At 43.1% G+C, this 15,610-nt stretch overlaps 1 protein-coding gene across 1 annotated transcript in view; it reads left to right on the plus strand.

Annotated features, from left to right (window-relative positions):
* The window catches only part of SMIM14 (small integral membrane protein 14), a 59,392-nt gene extending 49,170 nt beyond the window's left edge, over positions 1-10,222 (plus strand). The window contains exons 5-6 of the mRNA XM_053252736.1: positions 4,456-4,604; positions 5,881-10,222. Of these exons, the coding sequence (XP_053108711.1) occupies positions 4,456-4,604; positions 5,881-5,913 (182 nt within the window). The 3' untranslated portion in view covers positions 5,914-10,222. The remainder of the gene's footprint in view (positions 1-4,455; positions 4,605-5,880) is intronic.
* The last annotated feature ends 5,388 nt before the right edge of the window (positions 10,223-15,610 follow it).

Consider the following 15,610-nt stretch of genomic DNA (forward strand, 5'->3'; position numbering starts at 1 on the left):
TGTTGGACTAGGACCAGGAAGACCCAAGTTTGAACCCCCACTCAACCATGAAATTTACAGGGTGACTCTGGGCCAGTCATGTATCTCTCAGCCTAACCTACCTCACAGAGTTGTTGTGAGGATAAAATCAACCATGTACTCCGAGCTCCTCGGAGGAAGAGCAGGATATAAGTGTAAAAATAAAATAAATAAATAAATAATAAGAGCATGTTTTGAGGGCCCATAAAATGCTTTTTCTAAATGGCACTCCATTTGAGGTGAGGTAATTATGGGTTTGTGGTAAGTTACAAGGGGAGATGTAAATTGGAGGAAGGTCTCTGTTGCAGAGCCCTAGTGAGGGTACAGCCAGTATGCTTCCGGCCGTAGGTACTGAGGGAACCAAAGACAAGGCACCTCTCCTCTCATCCTGGAAAAAGTTTTAGAATGCAATTGTTGCATGTTTACTCAGAAGTAAGTCCCAGTTTAGTTTGCATAGGACTGTGGCCCCTCCATTGTTCTCCTCCGCTAACCAGAGATGGAACTGACCTAATATGATGCAGTTCTGGTGCTGAAGCTGTAACCTTCCTGGAAACCATATGGAAACTCCTGTGACTTCCTTAATGGAAGAGCAGAGTAAATGAGTAACTAAAGTTTCTTCACATCAGTATTTTCATATATTTTCTTTGTTTCCTCTAGCACAGGGCAATTGGTCTGTGCTAAACTGTCTTATATAATATTTTAGCCTATCTTACTATCATATTTTGGCATCCAAATCTTTCTTGCTTCTTCCGCCCAGTCACTACATGATTATATTTAGAGACAGACAATAATATTTAAGAAACCTGAAAGTGGTCCGAGAGGCGCATCTCTTCTAGGGATGTGCATGAACTGGTTCGTGGGGGGAGTCCTTTAAGGGGTGGGGAGGGTGCCCTTACCTGCACCGTCGCTTTCTCCCCACTGGCACTCTCCCCAAAAGTGTTGGCATGGGGCTGCAGCGCACCTCCCTGCAGCCCCAGTCAGTGTCATAGCAAAATTGGCCAACGCATGTATGCTCTCGCATGCGTGTCAGCCATTTCTTGTATGCTGCAGCCCCATACCAATGCTTTTGGGGAGAGTGTCGGTGGGGGAAAAGCAGTTGGGGCAGGTAAGGGCACCCTCCCTGCCCCTTAAAGGACACCCCTCCCTCTGAGCTGGCTTGAATAGCAGACTTTCAAACCGGTTCAGCGCTCCAGAAAAGGAGCGCCGAACCGGTTCGTGGACATCTCTGATCTCTTCCCACAGTGTGTATAAGCCTTTTCTTCCACTGTTACTTCCCATCAAATAGGTTTGACTGGTTTTTGAGAGCATGCAATAACTTACAAAACCTGTTTACCAGAGATGACAGCGAGATGAGTGCTCACTACACGCAGCTATGCTTATTTCAAACTGCCTTTTAAACTGTTGTCTATCCCTGGCTTAAAATGCATTGTTCAAATTGCACATTCACTAACTTGATCTGTGATATTTTCTGTTGGTAGCTATTGGGTGAAGCACACTCAAATTCAGTTTCATTAATTCTTGGGTTGTTTTTTTTAAGAAAATAAGATATCCATAACAAGCCATACTGTGAAAAAAAGTAATATACAAATTCAAAATTATTTGTTGAGCTTTCTTATTTTTATGCTGAAATACTTAATGGATTCTCTACAGAAATTCCACTAAAGTCCTATGCACACTTACTTTGGAATAAGTCCTGCTGACTTTGTGGGATGTGGGATATGGAAATATATCCAAAAGTACACATGGACTGGAATCAACTGTTAGCTAATACTCTACAATTCCATAGCCAAAAAACTTATTTTACCTGTCCTGATCTTATTTTGTAGTGAAATGTTTCTCCAAATACTTGAACTGATTAGATACTTGGAATTGTTTATGGACAGAAGGGCATCATCGGCATATTGCATCAGTTTGACCCAACCTGTACTTCTTACATATACGAGGAAACTTGTAGCTACTCCCTGGTTTTTGTGAGCAAGTTCATAAATGGGTACCCTTGTGTAGAACTCATGGAAATCAAAAGGTTTGAAGTCATGTTATAACTCCGACAGGGGCAGTATCCAGACTAAGAACCACTGAAATAAATGAGGCAAGTTAGTTATGACTAACTTAAGTCTCATTAATTTCAAATTTATCTGGATCCACTAAGAAGCCCCTGCCAGTAAGGTGCCTTCTCACCTCCCCCTCCACCCCGTCTGCTCTTTGAACCCCTTTAGAGGTAGGGATCCCCTTTCCTTGTAAAGGGGAATCTTAACCAAATTCCCCTTTTCAAACATAGCCCCTCGGACCAGGTCAAACTGGTTTGACCCGGCTCGACTGCACAAGCCGAACCGCCAGCCAGTTCTAATGAACCAGTTTGTGCACCGGTGGCTTGGTTCGAATTTGAAGCGAACTGCTGAGAACAGTTCCATGCATACCCATTATAACATCTCAATACAAAGGCTAAATTATTCTTCAGAATCCATATTTTTCTTTTAAAACCCAGAAACAAGTTTTCTTTATATGTAAAGTCAGGGTAGCTTTTGTTTCACAGTAATTGGGCATTGTTGCCCTGTGTCAATGTTTAAATAGCTTGGTTCCTAACAACACTTAGAAATCACCTTTTCTCTGATGGTCCATTACAATCTTAATGGATTTTAACTTTTTGCTAAATTTATTGGGGAAAAAATTCTTTTGGTTAAAACTATTCTTAAGATTTTAAGCTTTTAAATTTGTTTTGTTGTGTATACAGGTGGACCTTGATATTCGTGAGGGTTAGCTTCTGTGGCTATGACGACAAATATTAAAACTGTGAATATCAAGTAATGGGTGCCTATGGGACCATGGGGGTTAGGTTCCCGGTTGGCCAAAACTGGCCAGAAATCAGCCAATTTTTTGCAGGGGGGGGACTTCCTACCTTGTTCTGCTGCTCCCCGAGTCTTGTTGCCCACAAGTTTTCCGCCAAAATGGCTGAAAAGCACTCTTTAAAAATATTTTTTCTGTGATGGGAGCCATTCTGTGGATCTGAAGAAACTCCAAATACCCAAAATGGTGGCCAGAAATGACTGTCGCAGTAATTTCTGCCCACCTCAGACCGTGAATATGCAAGGTCGACGTGTTTTTAAAAAATATTTTTCCCGCATATGCTGAGGTTGGTGTCTTTTCCCTGACCATGGATATGCAAAACCACGGATAACAAGTTCACATGTAACGAGGTCCACCTTGACCTTGAGAGCTAAGTGTTAGGTGGTTTATAAATGTAAAATAAAATTTCTTAGTCAAGCTACATGATCAGTAGACTGATATAATGTATTTGTTGCTGGACTGTACTAATTCAGGTCAAAAATGGTGGACAATGATTGAATGTTCCATAACATTAAAAATAAAATAAAATTGCACAGTCAAATATAGAAAGAAGGGTTGATATACTTGGATGGGGTTTTTGTTATATTGGAGGATCATTCACATATGAAATGCTCCCTTATGCAGTATGAAGCGGTATAGTACAGCAACAGGAACATTGCATGGAACTCCTGATTACGTAGGTCAGATAAACTGAAAACTTTATTGTGAACAGCTTGAATAAAGCCAGAATAACAAGCAAAGAGAGTAGAATTTAGGGGAGGGGCTGTAGGTCAGTTGTTGAGCATATGCTTTCCATGCGAAAGGTCCAGATTCAATCCCTGGCATCTCCAGGTAGGGCTGGGGAAAACCTCTGCCTGAAATTCTGGAGAGCTACTGCCAGTTAGAATAGACCAGGGATTCCCAACTTGTGGTCCTCCCGATGTTGCTGAACTATAACTCCAATCATCCCTAGCCACAATTTGTGGTGGGGATGATGGGAGTTGTAGTTCAGTGACATCTGGAGGACCACAGGTTGGGAACCCCTGCAATAGACAATACTGAACTAGATAGACCAGTGTTCTGATTCCGCATAAGACAACTTTGTATGTTCATATATACATTCTCAGTGGCTGCTGCAGTTCTAGGAGTCTCTGTCAAAGTATGAGCCCAAGCACTTAAATTTTCAAACCAAACAAAAATAATGTTTGGTTACACAAATGTGGGTAGTTTTGATTGCATTTTCATTTCATATTGTAAATGGTTTTGTCTTGCTAGTTCCATAGTGTTGAGCTCTTGAATGCCTTTGGTAGCAGACCTCAGCATGGGGAGGATGAGGTTATATGCCCCCTCTTTCTTCTCCTGGAAACTAAACCTGTGTTCCCGGTGGAGCCAGGGATTCCTCCTAAGGGATGATCTCCAAATGCTGTCTGGTTCACAGCTTGATCCCATCATAAAGATAAAGGTGACTTGGATTCCACACTTGATTCTAATTGAGTTTTCTTTCTAGTACCAAGATTGAATCCCTCTGCTGATAACGATATCTGTATTACAATGATAAGACAAAGATGATTGGATTCCTGATTCAGTTTTAGCTATGTTTTCTTTTCTTTCCAGTGCCAGGACCAAATCCTTCTGCTGATCATGGCATCAGTGTTGCAATGATAATGGTGGGCTGGCTGGTTCTGGCCCTTGTCTTGTTCTTGATGAGACCTGCTAACCTAAGAAGATCTAATGGAGCTGAAAAGCCATCCCACCTGCATAACGTGAGTGTGTTTTCTGGTGCTTTATCTAGCCTGCCTGGATAAGGTGAGAGAGAAGTATTAAAACAGCGTGTTCCTTGAAAGGAAAGTGATTCACAAATTGAAAACATTAAAAAGAAAACAAAAAACCTCCAAGAGTAAACACTTTTTTAGATTGTACTAGATTGTATCAATAAAATTAGAGTGGATCAGGAGAGAATTTACATTATGATTATTATCCCCCTCCCCCTCAGCCATTCCTATAGGAATCTGGCACAGTTCTAAACAAAAGTGTTCTGAAGCAAGTCCTGGAAGGAAATGTGGAAAACTATGTTAGGAACATAGAAAGCTGCCATATGCTGAGTCAGACCATAGGTCAGTATTGTCTGCATAGACTGGCAGCAGCTTCTCCAAGGTTGCAGGCAGGAGTCTCTCTCTCAGCCCTATCTTGGAGATGCCAGGGAGGGAACTTGGGAACTTCTGCTCTTCCCAGAGCAGCTCCATCCCCTGAGGGGAATATCTTGCAGTCCTCACACATCAAGTCTCCCATTCATATGCAACCAGGATGGACCCTGCTTAGCTAAGGGGACAAGTCATGCCTGCTACCACAAGACCAGCTCTCCTATATTTGTGTTACACAAATAGGTGTCCCTTTTTAATTCTACACAATTCAGTAATCCTGCACAGGATTCTTCTGCTTCATATTCATGGCATGTTTGAATTGCCTTCCGAAGTATACTTCATACGGAGGACTGAATAATCAACCTCATATAGATCCGGAAGGAGAAAACAGAAATGGGTCTCTGTAAGAAGAATCTTCTGAGACTATTAAAGATAACTTTTCTGCCAAGAAATAAGAATTGTTGTAACTGGTGTTGGATTCAGACTGGAAGTCTGGGAGGCCTTACCTGGAACCTAGTTTGGCATAATCTGGGCTGGTACCCTACAGAGCAGCAGGCAGGATGATCTGCTCTGTCAGGCTCTGACAGAGCTTGGGTTTTTTTTTTACAGCAATACTTGCCTTAGTCAGTCTAGAAGCCTATTATTTGCTGCTTGTTGAAGGGGTTGATATTAAGCATTCCAATTCTTTAAGGTCAGGCCAAGGTTTGAGTGTCCCCAGTTCTAGATATTTCACTAAGCAAGGCTGCAGTCTTGGTCCTTGATGATCCTACTTCTAGCCTTACATTCCCTGACAGAAACAGACTGGAAGAGGTATAGGCAGATCTTTGAACAGGCAACTATTTTTCTTTTATACTTGTTTCTTTCCTCTGTTCTAATTCAGTTTATTCTCAACAAACAGGGACAAGAACCACCAGCTCCACCTGTGGACTAGAGCACGCTGGAAAAGTTAACAGCTGTAATGTTGCACGACCAAATGACCGAAAATGACCAGAATACTCGTAAACCCCATATAATATTGTTCTGTTCCACATATTTAAAATCCTTTGCTTTTTCTATTATAATTCCTAGACGTTTACATTTGAATAAACCTATGTGGCAGGAGGTGATAGGTATTTTGGTGATGATTGTTGGACTTATAGACCTTGCCCATCAGTCCTTTCTGAAGGAAAATTAAAACCTCCGTATTTATAGTTAGTTACTGTGTTTCAAACTAATTGTTCTTTTCCTAGTTTAAAGTTACAATGTTGAGTGCACTCCACTGGCAACTCCTCTGTGTTCTTTATACAGTTCATTCACCGGGGTTTGCACAGAAGATCCAGTAAATTGTATTCATTGACTGGACTTCATATAGAATAATCCAAATTGTCCTTTATCAGAGTGACTTTTAATTTGCTCTGTGCCTACTAACCAGAACTTCATATGGCACATAGGAATTAATCTAATATTTATATTTATGTTAGTCTTGTCCAAAGTTCATATGAGCTAATTATAAGGCCAAATTAAATGTATTTATTTTAAACTAGCAAATCATCCAAGATGGTGTTAAAGACAAAGCCCAAAGAACCAAAGGCTACATTCTAAAACAGGAATTATTTACAAATTTCATAAAATAAAAAATATCTAAGGCAGGCATCTTGTAGACTTCTCTGTGATGTTAACAATAATCTACAGTAACCCTTATTCTGTGATTTTCCTGGGTCTGTCCTGACTTTGGCTTCCTCATTCACTTCAATGGAGGAGGAGCAGTATTGTGTGCATAAAAGGATTAACATATGAAATTGCTCTCTTGAGTGGAAATTGAGCACTTCAGTACATATTATTCAAATGTGATTGGATTGGACACAGCAGCCCATTGGACACAGTGATTGGACACAGCAGCCCATTTCCATTTTGAAAGTAATGGAGCCAGATTCATTCTATACACTTGTTTGAAAGTGCAGTGGGTATTGTGTCACTGGCTTCACCTGGTAGGATGAATCCTTTGTGACTTGATCCTGCTCTGCAAGCAGTGTACTTTGGATAGAATTTACCAGTGTCTGGTCCAATCTAGCATAGAAAACTATGAGATTATGTGATCACTACTTTAACCTTAAAGCCACTGTCAGTGTTTGCATGATTCAGTCCTAAATATTGTATACTTGGAAGTAATCTTTACCAAGGTCAATAAGATTTATAGTAAAAATTAATCATAAGGGTGCTTTTGCAAAATACATTTGAAAAATATTCCCATGTCTGTGCAATCACATCATTCCAACTTGCATTATTTATTTTCAAATGTCAACATTTTTATACTCTTAAGAATAGCATAGCCACCATTTTCAAATAAAGAAGAGGCTGTGCTTCTATAGTAAGAGGCCAAATGTTATTTTTATTAATGGCAAGAAGTGGCAATCAGCAACTAATAATGTATATTTTTAAAAGCATCTGCTCAGAAAAACAGGAAGGATCCTTTGAAAATGTGGTCATTATATTCAGAAACTGCCATTTGATTTTTTTTTTTAAAGCACTGCTTGATGCATCATAAACCACATTAATTGTGTTCACAAGTTCCTCACTCCCTAAAATTTGAGACACAACATTGTTGTCTTAGGGTTACTTCTGCTAGCGCGCTGAGACTACTTGTTGTACAAGTGTGGTTACTGAATAAATGTTGCTTCATTTTTTAAATTTTTGTACAAAATTGAATTGAATTTCTAACTAGAATTTATGTGTCATTCTGCATATTACAGTGAATGAAGTGGCACATTATAAAATTTTTGCCTGTACCACTTATGGTTGCAGGTGGTGATGTGTGTCGTATTTTGAATGCTCCCCCATGTGAAAGTAAAGTAGCATATTAGGCAGAGGAACATGATGAATCTTTCCACTTGATGTGCTAGCTTACGACTTGCTTTTTTCTTCTGTGAAAGAACATTCAAATGATTACCTTCCCACCTGCAGTTTTAAGTGGTACCATCCATAATTCTGCCACTTAATATGTATAATGTGAGAATGGCTCTAAGGCTGCAAATGTTTTTGAACAGACGCTGTAATGATACATGATTTATAGTTGCCAGCAATGGAATGTAAAACTTGCAATTAACATTCTTCTCATGTTCTGTCAATAATACTTCCTTATGTACTTATTCTTGGAATGACCAACAAGAAAAATATAGTGAGATTGCTTGGATGACTTGATGTGCATGAGTATTTGAGAGCAGGAGATTGTCTCTTCCAGTTTAATTAATGGAAAGTTGTATGTACATTAATTTAAAAACTGCATGCAGTCTAAGCCTATGCAGGCTTACTTGGAAGTAATTCCCATTATTTTCAGTGAAGTTTAGTTCCACATATATGTGTGTAGGCTTGCAGCCTAAAAGTCACTAAAAATTCAACCCATTTTTCTTGATCACTTTGTGGGGGGAAACAGTATAAAGTATCTATGTTCCCATGCAGACATGAAACTTCTTCTTCAACAAGATTACAGTAGTAATTCAGCAAGATTATAGCAAAATAGCATACACCTATTTCAATAGCCTGATAGTACAAACCTCTGTTTGATTTAATTTTCATACTCATTCAGTCCTGTACTAAGTTTGCATTCATTGGGCCTAGAATAAAGATCTCAAAGAAAAAATGTACACACCTTCCTTAGGAGAGAAGTGTGAAAATTATATTCGTTTCATGATGACTGCTGTAGAATAAATCTACCCTAACAAGACTTTCCAACTGTGTCATGGTAAGCTTTGCACTGGACCCCCATCTCTCATGCCCAGTATGGCTGAAACCAGACAAAGGAAGGTAGTTCAGCTGGTGGTGCTCATGTTCATGCTGATCCAGAGGCTGTTAGATCAAAAGCAAAATCCCAGTGTTGCTTGTCCACGGCATACCTGAAGGTAGTGGTGGACTAAACTGACTAGCTTCAGAGAGCCCTTTCCACAGAGTTATCTGCCATGGAACCCGAGTGCTGCAGAGGATTTTGGGAAGAGTGTATGCACAGCTTGGATAGGGTGCTGCTGGCTAGGATGTTGCTGCTACTGTGCATGAGCTCTGAGCACACACCCAACACTCCCTTGCAATTAGGCATATAGAGGAAGATCGCAGTAAGCAAGCTGCCTTTCAGATAAATGTCTGCCATTATTGATCTTTTCACTGAGGAAATCCTGACAAGCTTCCAAGGAACTTCAAGGTGCCAACAAATCCTTCTGAAAACCGCTGCTCTAAGATTTTGGATAGAAGGCCACTGGGGAAGCAAAATGCTTGTTCAAAATAAGGACTGTCAACTGGTGTCTATTGTGTGTTTGGGGGAAGGGGCCATTGTCTGGACAGATGCCCACATTACATTCTGCATGTAGTCTAATATGCATAACACAATCTGGGGAGAGCTGGGGGAAGCAGTTTTCCCCTTTTGCAATTACTGGTGCCTTCTTATTAAACTCGCCTCTCACTTTAAGAACCATAGTATCAGATCTGATCCACAATACATTAGGGTCATTGCTCAGTCAGAAAACACAGAGGATAATAGTTACTTGATGGGAATAAGAAAGCAGGTTTACAGTTTATTTTTTAGTTTATAACATTGTTAAAATATGTATTCTGCTTTAAATGTGCAAACTAGAGACAATATGAGACATCTGTCACTGAGATCTCTTGTGTCTTGTTTGGTAAAGTTAATAGTAGCCACAAGGGTGTGGGGAGAATCAGCCTGCAGTTGTGGCCACTGGGGAAGGGAGCTTTAACCCTCTCTCTTCCCCATGCTGTCTTCCTGATTGTTTGCCCTGCAGGGCAGAGGGCAAGAGCAGCATTTGAGGTGATGATTTAACTGGGAAAATTCTACAGCGGGGGGGGAGGGGGGAGGAGGATTAAAATGCATTTCTTCCAGTGCCACAGCCCCTATCCAGTCCCCCCTCCTTTGCAGGTATTATTAACTTAATTTTAAATATGCAAAAGAGCCTGACTGTGGATCTTCAGTGCCACATTGTGTTTGCCCTTAGATGCCAAAATTAAGATTCACATTTTTAGAGTGTCTACAGATAATTTAGCTTTAGTTCATAATGGTAATTTTCTGAGACAAATAAAGGTGATGGATAATGTGATGTTTTTAGTGTGAATTGATGTCTTAAATCATCTGAATCATGCCAAACAAAAATCATATCTGCCATTTGAGATTTCTGTTTAATCTTATACTGAGATTTGGTTTGGGATAAAGGGCTTGTACTATGCACTTTTTATTGAACTCAATAAATAGTAGCCATTAGTAACCTTCTGTGAGTGTTTGGATTTTGTACATGTTGATAAGCTTTTGGGGAAGTCTGGGGTGGATACTAGTCTGCCTTGTTATCGTAAACCATGCTTTCTGGTTTTCCCCTACCTCTTGGCCCCCTGCTTAAATTACCAGAGATAGTTTTTTCTCCCTCTCACAACACTAGAACCAGGGGTCATTCCATGTAACTGAAGACTGAGAAATTTAGGACCAACAAAAGGAAGTACTTCTTTACACAGTGCATAATTAACTTACGGAATTCTCTGCCACAGGATGTGGTGATGGCCACTAGCTTAGATGGCTTTAAAAAGGTCATGGAGAACAGGTCTATCAATGGCTACTAGTCTGGTGGCTATAGGCCCCCTCCAGCCTCAGAGGCAAGATGCCTCCCAATACCAGTTGCAGGGGAGCAACAGCAGGAGAGAGGGCAAGCCCTCACCCCCTGCCTATGGGCTTCTCAGAGGCATCTGGTGGGCCATTGTGTGAAACCGGATGCTGGACTATATGGGCCTTGAGCTTGATCCAGCAGGGCTGTTCTTATGTGCCTTGTGGTGTACTGGTTTTCATTAATATGGAAGCTTAATGCCAGTGCTTTAGAGGCAGGTACACACATTTGTGGTGTTTTGTTTTGGTTTCTTTAACCAGAAGTGGTCTCTGAGCTAACCAGTTTTGCAGGTTTTCATAGCACTTCAAACTGTATCCTAGGAAAAGTTCAACACAGCTCCCACAAGTGCGACCAGTGCTGCTGCAATATCCATGTATGTGTATTTTTTGGTGTAACAATTATAGACACCAACTGATGTCTGTAACTACATCTTGGTGATGTACTAACTACACTATTGGGGCAGTTAGTTGGAGGAGATTAACTGCTGACATCTGCAAGTTAGGGCAGAACTCCCCTTGATAGGTGTCCATGGGGAACTAACCATCTTCTGTCTTCCAAAACTCCAGGATCTAGCTTCCTGTTTGAGCAGCTGTGAGCCAAGGGAAGCCATTTAATGATACCCTATTTCTTTCTGGGTTGTTACTTCCCAGTTCCTCAGCTTGTCCTGCCATAGATGTAGAAAAAAGGCTAAAGTCACACAGCCTGAACTTCCAATATTATACTGAAAGTTGCCATTTGTCCTGACTCCCTGTGCAAGCAGGATGGCCTTGCTCTCCCTAGCATTTCTATGATGAAGGCCTTACATGTTTTACATTGCCAGTTTGTCCACTATAAGTGTGACAAACCATTCAGTTTAATACTGAGAATGCCAATACGGACTGCAATGGGGCTCCACCTCCTTGTTATGCTCTGTTATATCCCATATTATTCTCAGAGTTACTTTGACATTTGATGTTTTGCCTACTCATGGATTTTTTAATCACTTATTCCTCCCCAACCATATTTTCCTTCTTAACACCATACTGCTGCCCAAGTTTGTTTTGGCCATGGACAGAGCGCCTTATAGGTATATGCAGAACATATCGTCAGCAAAATGTTCTGATTTGAAATGGGCCATTTTGAGTGTTTCAAGCTCGAAACATAACACCCTTCAAATAAAGGGTCTGTTTTGAGCTCAGGACAGAACAACCTCATTTCGATAGGAACGTTACAAGAGCCATTTTGGAGAGCTGCTTGTTATCATACAAATAACGTGTTGTCATGGGCAAATGTGCCTACATTGGCTGGAGGGAGGGGTTTTCCCTCTAAGGCACGTGTGTGTGTGTGCGTGTGTGTGTGTGTGTGCGCGCATGCTCATACTTTAAAAAAAAATTCTGCTCCAGTTAATTTTAGATTTCGCTCAGGTTGAATTGGAAAGGCCCCATTCTGAATGCACTTGTGCACACACTGCCACCCAGATACTGCCACTCAGAACAAAACGCATTCTGCACATAGATGGAAAAAATATATATAACATTACGGTGGGGGGGAGAGGAGGGAGGCCAAAGGAAGAAGTTTCAAAATGTATTTAAGGGAACTGGGACTGGAGGCAGAGCCCATATAGTGTGCTTTTTGTGTGTGAAAAGGATACATCAGGAGGATGACGGATCAAAGACTGCAACAGTACCGAGAACAGACTAGGTGGGGGCCTGGGGTCTGCCAGGCACAGTAGAGAGAGAGGGACAGAGTGTGCCTGCTGGTTTCTCTCTCTCTCCCCCTTTTGCCATGCCAACCAACTGCTTCCCCCCCGCCCCTGCCTTTTCTCTTTCTTTCTAGTACGGCAGCCCCAGTGGCTTTAACTGGGTGCTGCTGTGGGTGTTTTTCTTCTGTAGATTTTTCTTCTTGTTGTTGCAGCCAGCCCCCAGTGTCTTTAATAACTGGAGTGCTATGTTGATTTTTTCTTTTCTTTTGCAGCCCCAAGCTGCACATTTGCTGCTACTATGTGCCTGAACTGGAATTCATTTTTGTGTGTTTGTAGGCAAGTGTGTTCTGTAACTTCTGTCTGGTGCTCAGCCTGCCAGGTGCTCTCTGTAGTGTTTCCCTGGTGTATTTTGGTTGGTGTTTTCTTTTTATTTTTTGGGTGGGTGGTTGCCCGCCTGGCAGTGGTGCCTACCTGCCCTACCCCCAGTTGTTGGATCTAATTTGGGGAAGGGATTAAGTACTAGCCTAGGTACTAGGAGTATAGCATAGGCAGGGTGGGTTAGGAGAGGCCACAGTAATCCCCTTTCTCTTTGACTTATCCTGTTGTTGCATACTCGTCTCCAATCTGCCCCCTGCCCCCACAAATAAAGCCTGTTTCTTTATTTGGGGGAATTTAATTTTTCTAGCTTCTGTGTGTGCACTACAATGCTATAGAAAGCACTCTGTGTGGCACACACTGCATAAATAGACCACTCTGACCCCACATCCCTTTTTAAAATATCCGCCTTAAAGCTGCTTTTTCTCCCCCACCCCATTCAGAGTTAGGGCTTGAATTTAAACCCCCCCAAGATGTCCTCCAGGAGGGTGCAAGGCAGAGACAGGAGCAGAGTCATAGGGAGGGGTGATGCTGCTCATAGTGGGCCATAGCAGGAGGGGTTGCACACAGGCTCTCCTTACGAGAGGAGGGTGGTCACGGCTGAGCTAGAATTAGGCGGGGAGGCCCTCCTCGGTCAGGGAAGAAGGTTTTCCTGTGGCAGCAGAGGAGGAGGTGATTATGTCGGCTGCTACTAGCCCAGCCAGATCACTTCAATTATCATCTCCAATCCCCCTTGTCAGTGTAACACACACACACACACACACACCAGGGTCTGGGTCTGAAGAGGAACAGGAGGAAGTCATTCCACTTCCTGTTCCTGGACCTTTTCAGCCCCCAGCTAAGGGCAATGGTGGTGGTAGTGGTCCCCAGAAGGAACCAGCAGCCCCAGTACCACCACCACTGAAACGGGGCTAGACCAGCTCCAAAGGCAGTGTGGTATGGAACCACTTCGAGCTCTGCCCCGGTATCCACTGCAGGGCACAGTTAAGCAGGGGGGAGGACCCTGAGCATTTTGGGATGTTGGGGATACTGAAGCACTGCAGTGGCGTCACCCGGGGGTCTCTACTCCTGCTGGCAGCAATACGCCTGGTGTGATCTTGACTAGCAGCAAGGCTCCTGCTTCCAAGCAGGGGAAGTTGCCTGCATGGTGGGTGCAGTCAGTGGGCAAGGGATCTGGTTGCCCAGAGCCTCATCTCATCACCCGGTCCATTGCCAAGATGATTGCTTTGGACGACCAGCCATTCCAGGTGCTGGAGAACACTGACTTCCACCAGCTGTTCCTGCTGCTTGCCACCGGCTACAAAATCTCCTCATGCACCAGCAGATGGGTGTTGTCCTCCCTGTACCAGGCATGCAGAGAGGCCGGGTTGGGGCTACTGCATGCAGCAACTCCTGACACAAGCATGCACTCAACTGCTGATCTCCAGCAGCAGTGGGATGCATGCTTCTATCATGTCACTCACAGTGTACTGGTGGGGGCAGGAGAGCAAGGAGACATCTGCTGCTGGTGGCATGGCCAGCACCTCCAATGCATCAAAGCACAGGTGGGCTGTGCTGCATGTGGAGGTGCTAGAAACTAACCACGCAGCAGATGAGTTGTTAGCGGCCATGGGTCGCCAGGTGGAGGGAGGACTGTCTGGGCAGCCAAACCTTCACTGAAGGGTTCATGGTGACTGGCAATGCTCTGAACATAGTGAGGGCAGTCGAGCAACTTCAGCTTTGTCCATCCATTGTGTGGCACACACTCTGAAGCTGATTGTGTGGGATGCGCTTGACCTCTCTAAGGCCAGGCAAGACATCCCTGCTGAAGGTGCTGAGCACCAGTCTGCTGCTGCCATGGCTGTTCTTGCAGAGTGGTAACACAGGATAGCAGCTTACTTCCACTGGAGTGAAAAGGGTAGGCAGATGCTCAAGGAGAAGCAGCTTGAGCTCAGCCTATGTGAATATCGGATCCCTCAGGATGTTCCGACCTGGTGGAACACTCTTGCTCCAGCGCCTGCAGGAGCCTGGCAAGGAGGCATGGCTTGGTAGTGTACGACCTGTCCATCCAGGGCTGGGTGCTCCTTTCCGAGGTTGTCTTGACACTCGAGCCGTTATTTGTTAAAAACATAAGAACAGCCTGGCTGGATCAGGCCCAAGGCCCATCTAGTCCAGCATCCAGTTTCACACAGTGGCCCACCAGATGCCACTGGAAGGCTACAGGCAGGAGTTGAGGGCATGCCCTCTCTCCTGCTGTTACTCCCTTGCAACTGGTACTCAGAGGCATCCTGTCTCTAAGGCTGGAGTTGTCCTATAGCCCTCTGACTAGTTACCGTTGATAAACATCTCCTCCATGAAGTTATCCAAACCTCTCTTAAAGCCATCCAGGTTGTTGGCTGTCACCACACCTTGTGGCAGAGAATTCCACAAATTGATTGTGTGTTGTGTGAAAAAGTACTTCCGTTTGTTGGTCCCAAATTTCCTGGCAATCAATTCCATGGGAAGACCCCTGGTTCTAGTGTTATGTGAGAGGAAGAAGAATTTCTCTCTATCCACTTTCTCCACATCATGCATGATTTTATAGACCTCTATCATGTCTCCCCACAGTCTAAACTAAAAAGCCCCAGGTATTGTAGCCTTGCCTCATAAGGAAGGTGCTCTAGGCCCCCGATCATCTTGGTTGCTCTCTTCTGCACCTTTTCCAGTTCTACAGTGCCAATGTTTAGATATTGTGATCAGAATTGAACACAGTACTCCATGTGGTGACCAGTGTAGCTGCACCATATTTTTGTATAAGGGCATTATAATATTAGCAGTTTTATTTCCAATCCCCTTCCTAACTACCCCTAGCATGGAACTGGTCTTTTTCACAGCTGCCACACATTGAGTCGACACTTTCAACAAGCTGTCCACCACAGCCCCAAGATCCCTCACCTGGTCCCACTGACTGCTCAGATCCCATCAGC

Source organism: Hemicordylus capensis, chromosome 5 (genome assembly GCF_027244095.1).
Source record: "Hemicordylus capensis ecotype Gifberg chromosome 5, rHemCap1.1.pri, whole genome shotgun sequence".
NCBI lineage: Eukaryota > Metazoa > Chordata > Lepidosauria > Squamata > Cordylidae > Hemicordylus > Hemicordylus capensis.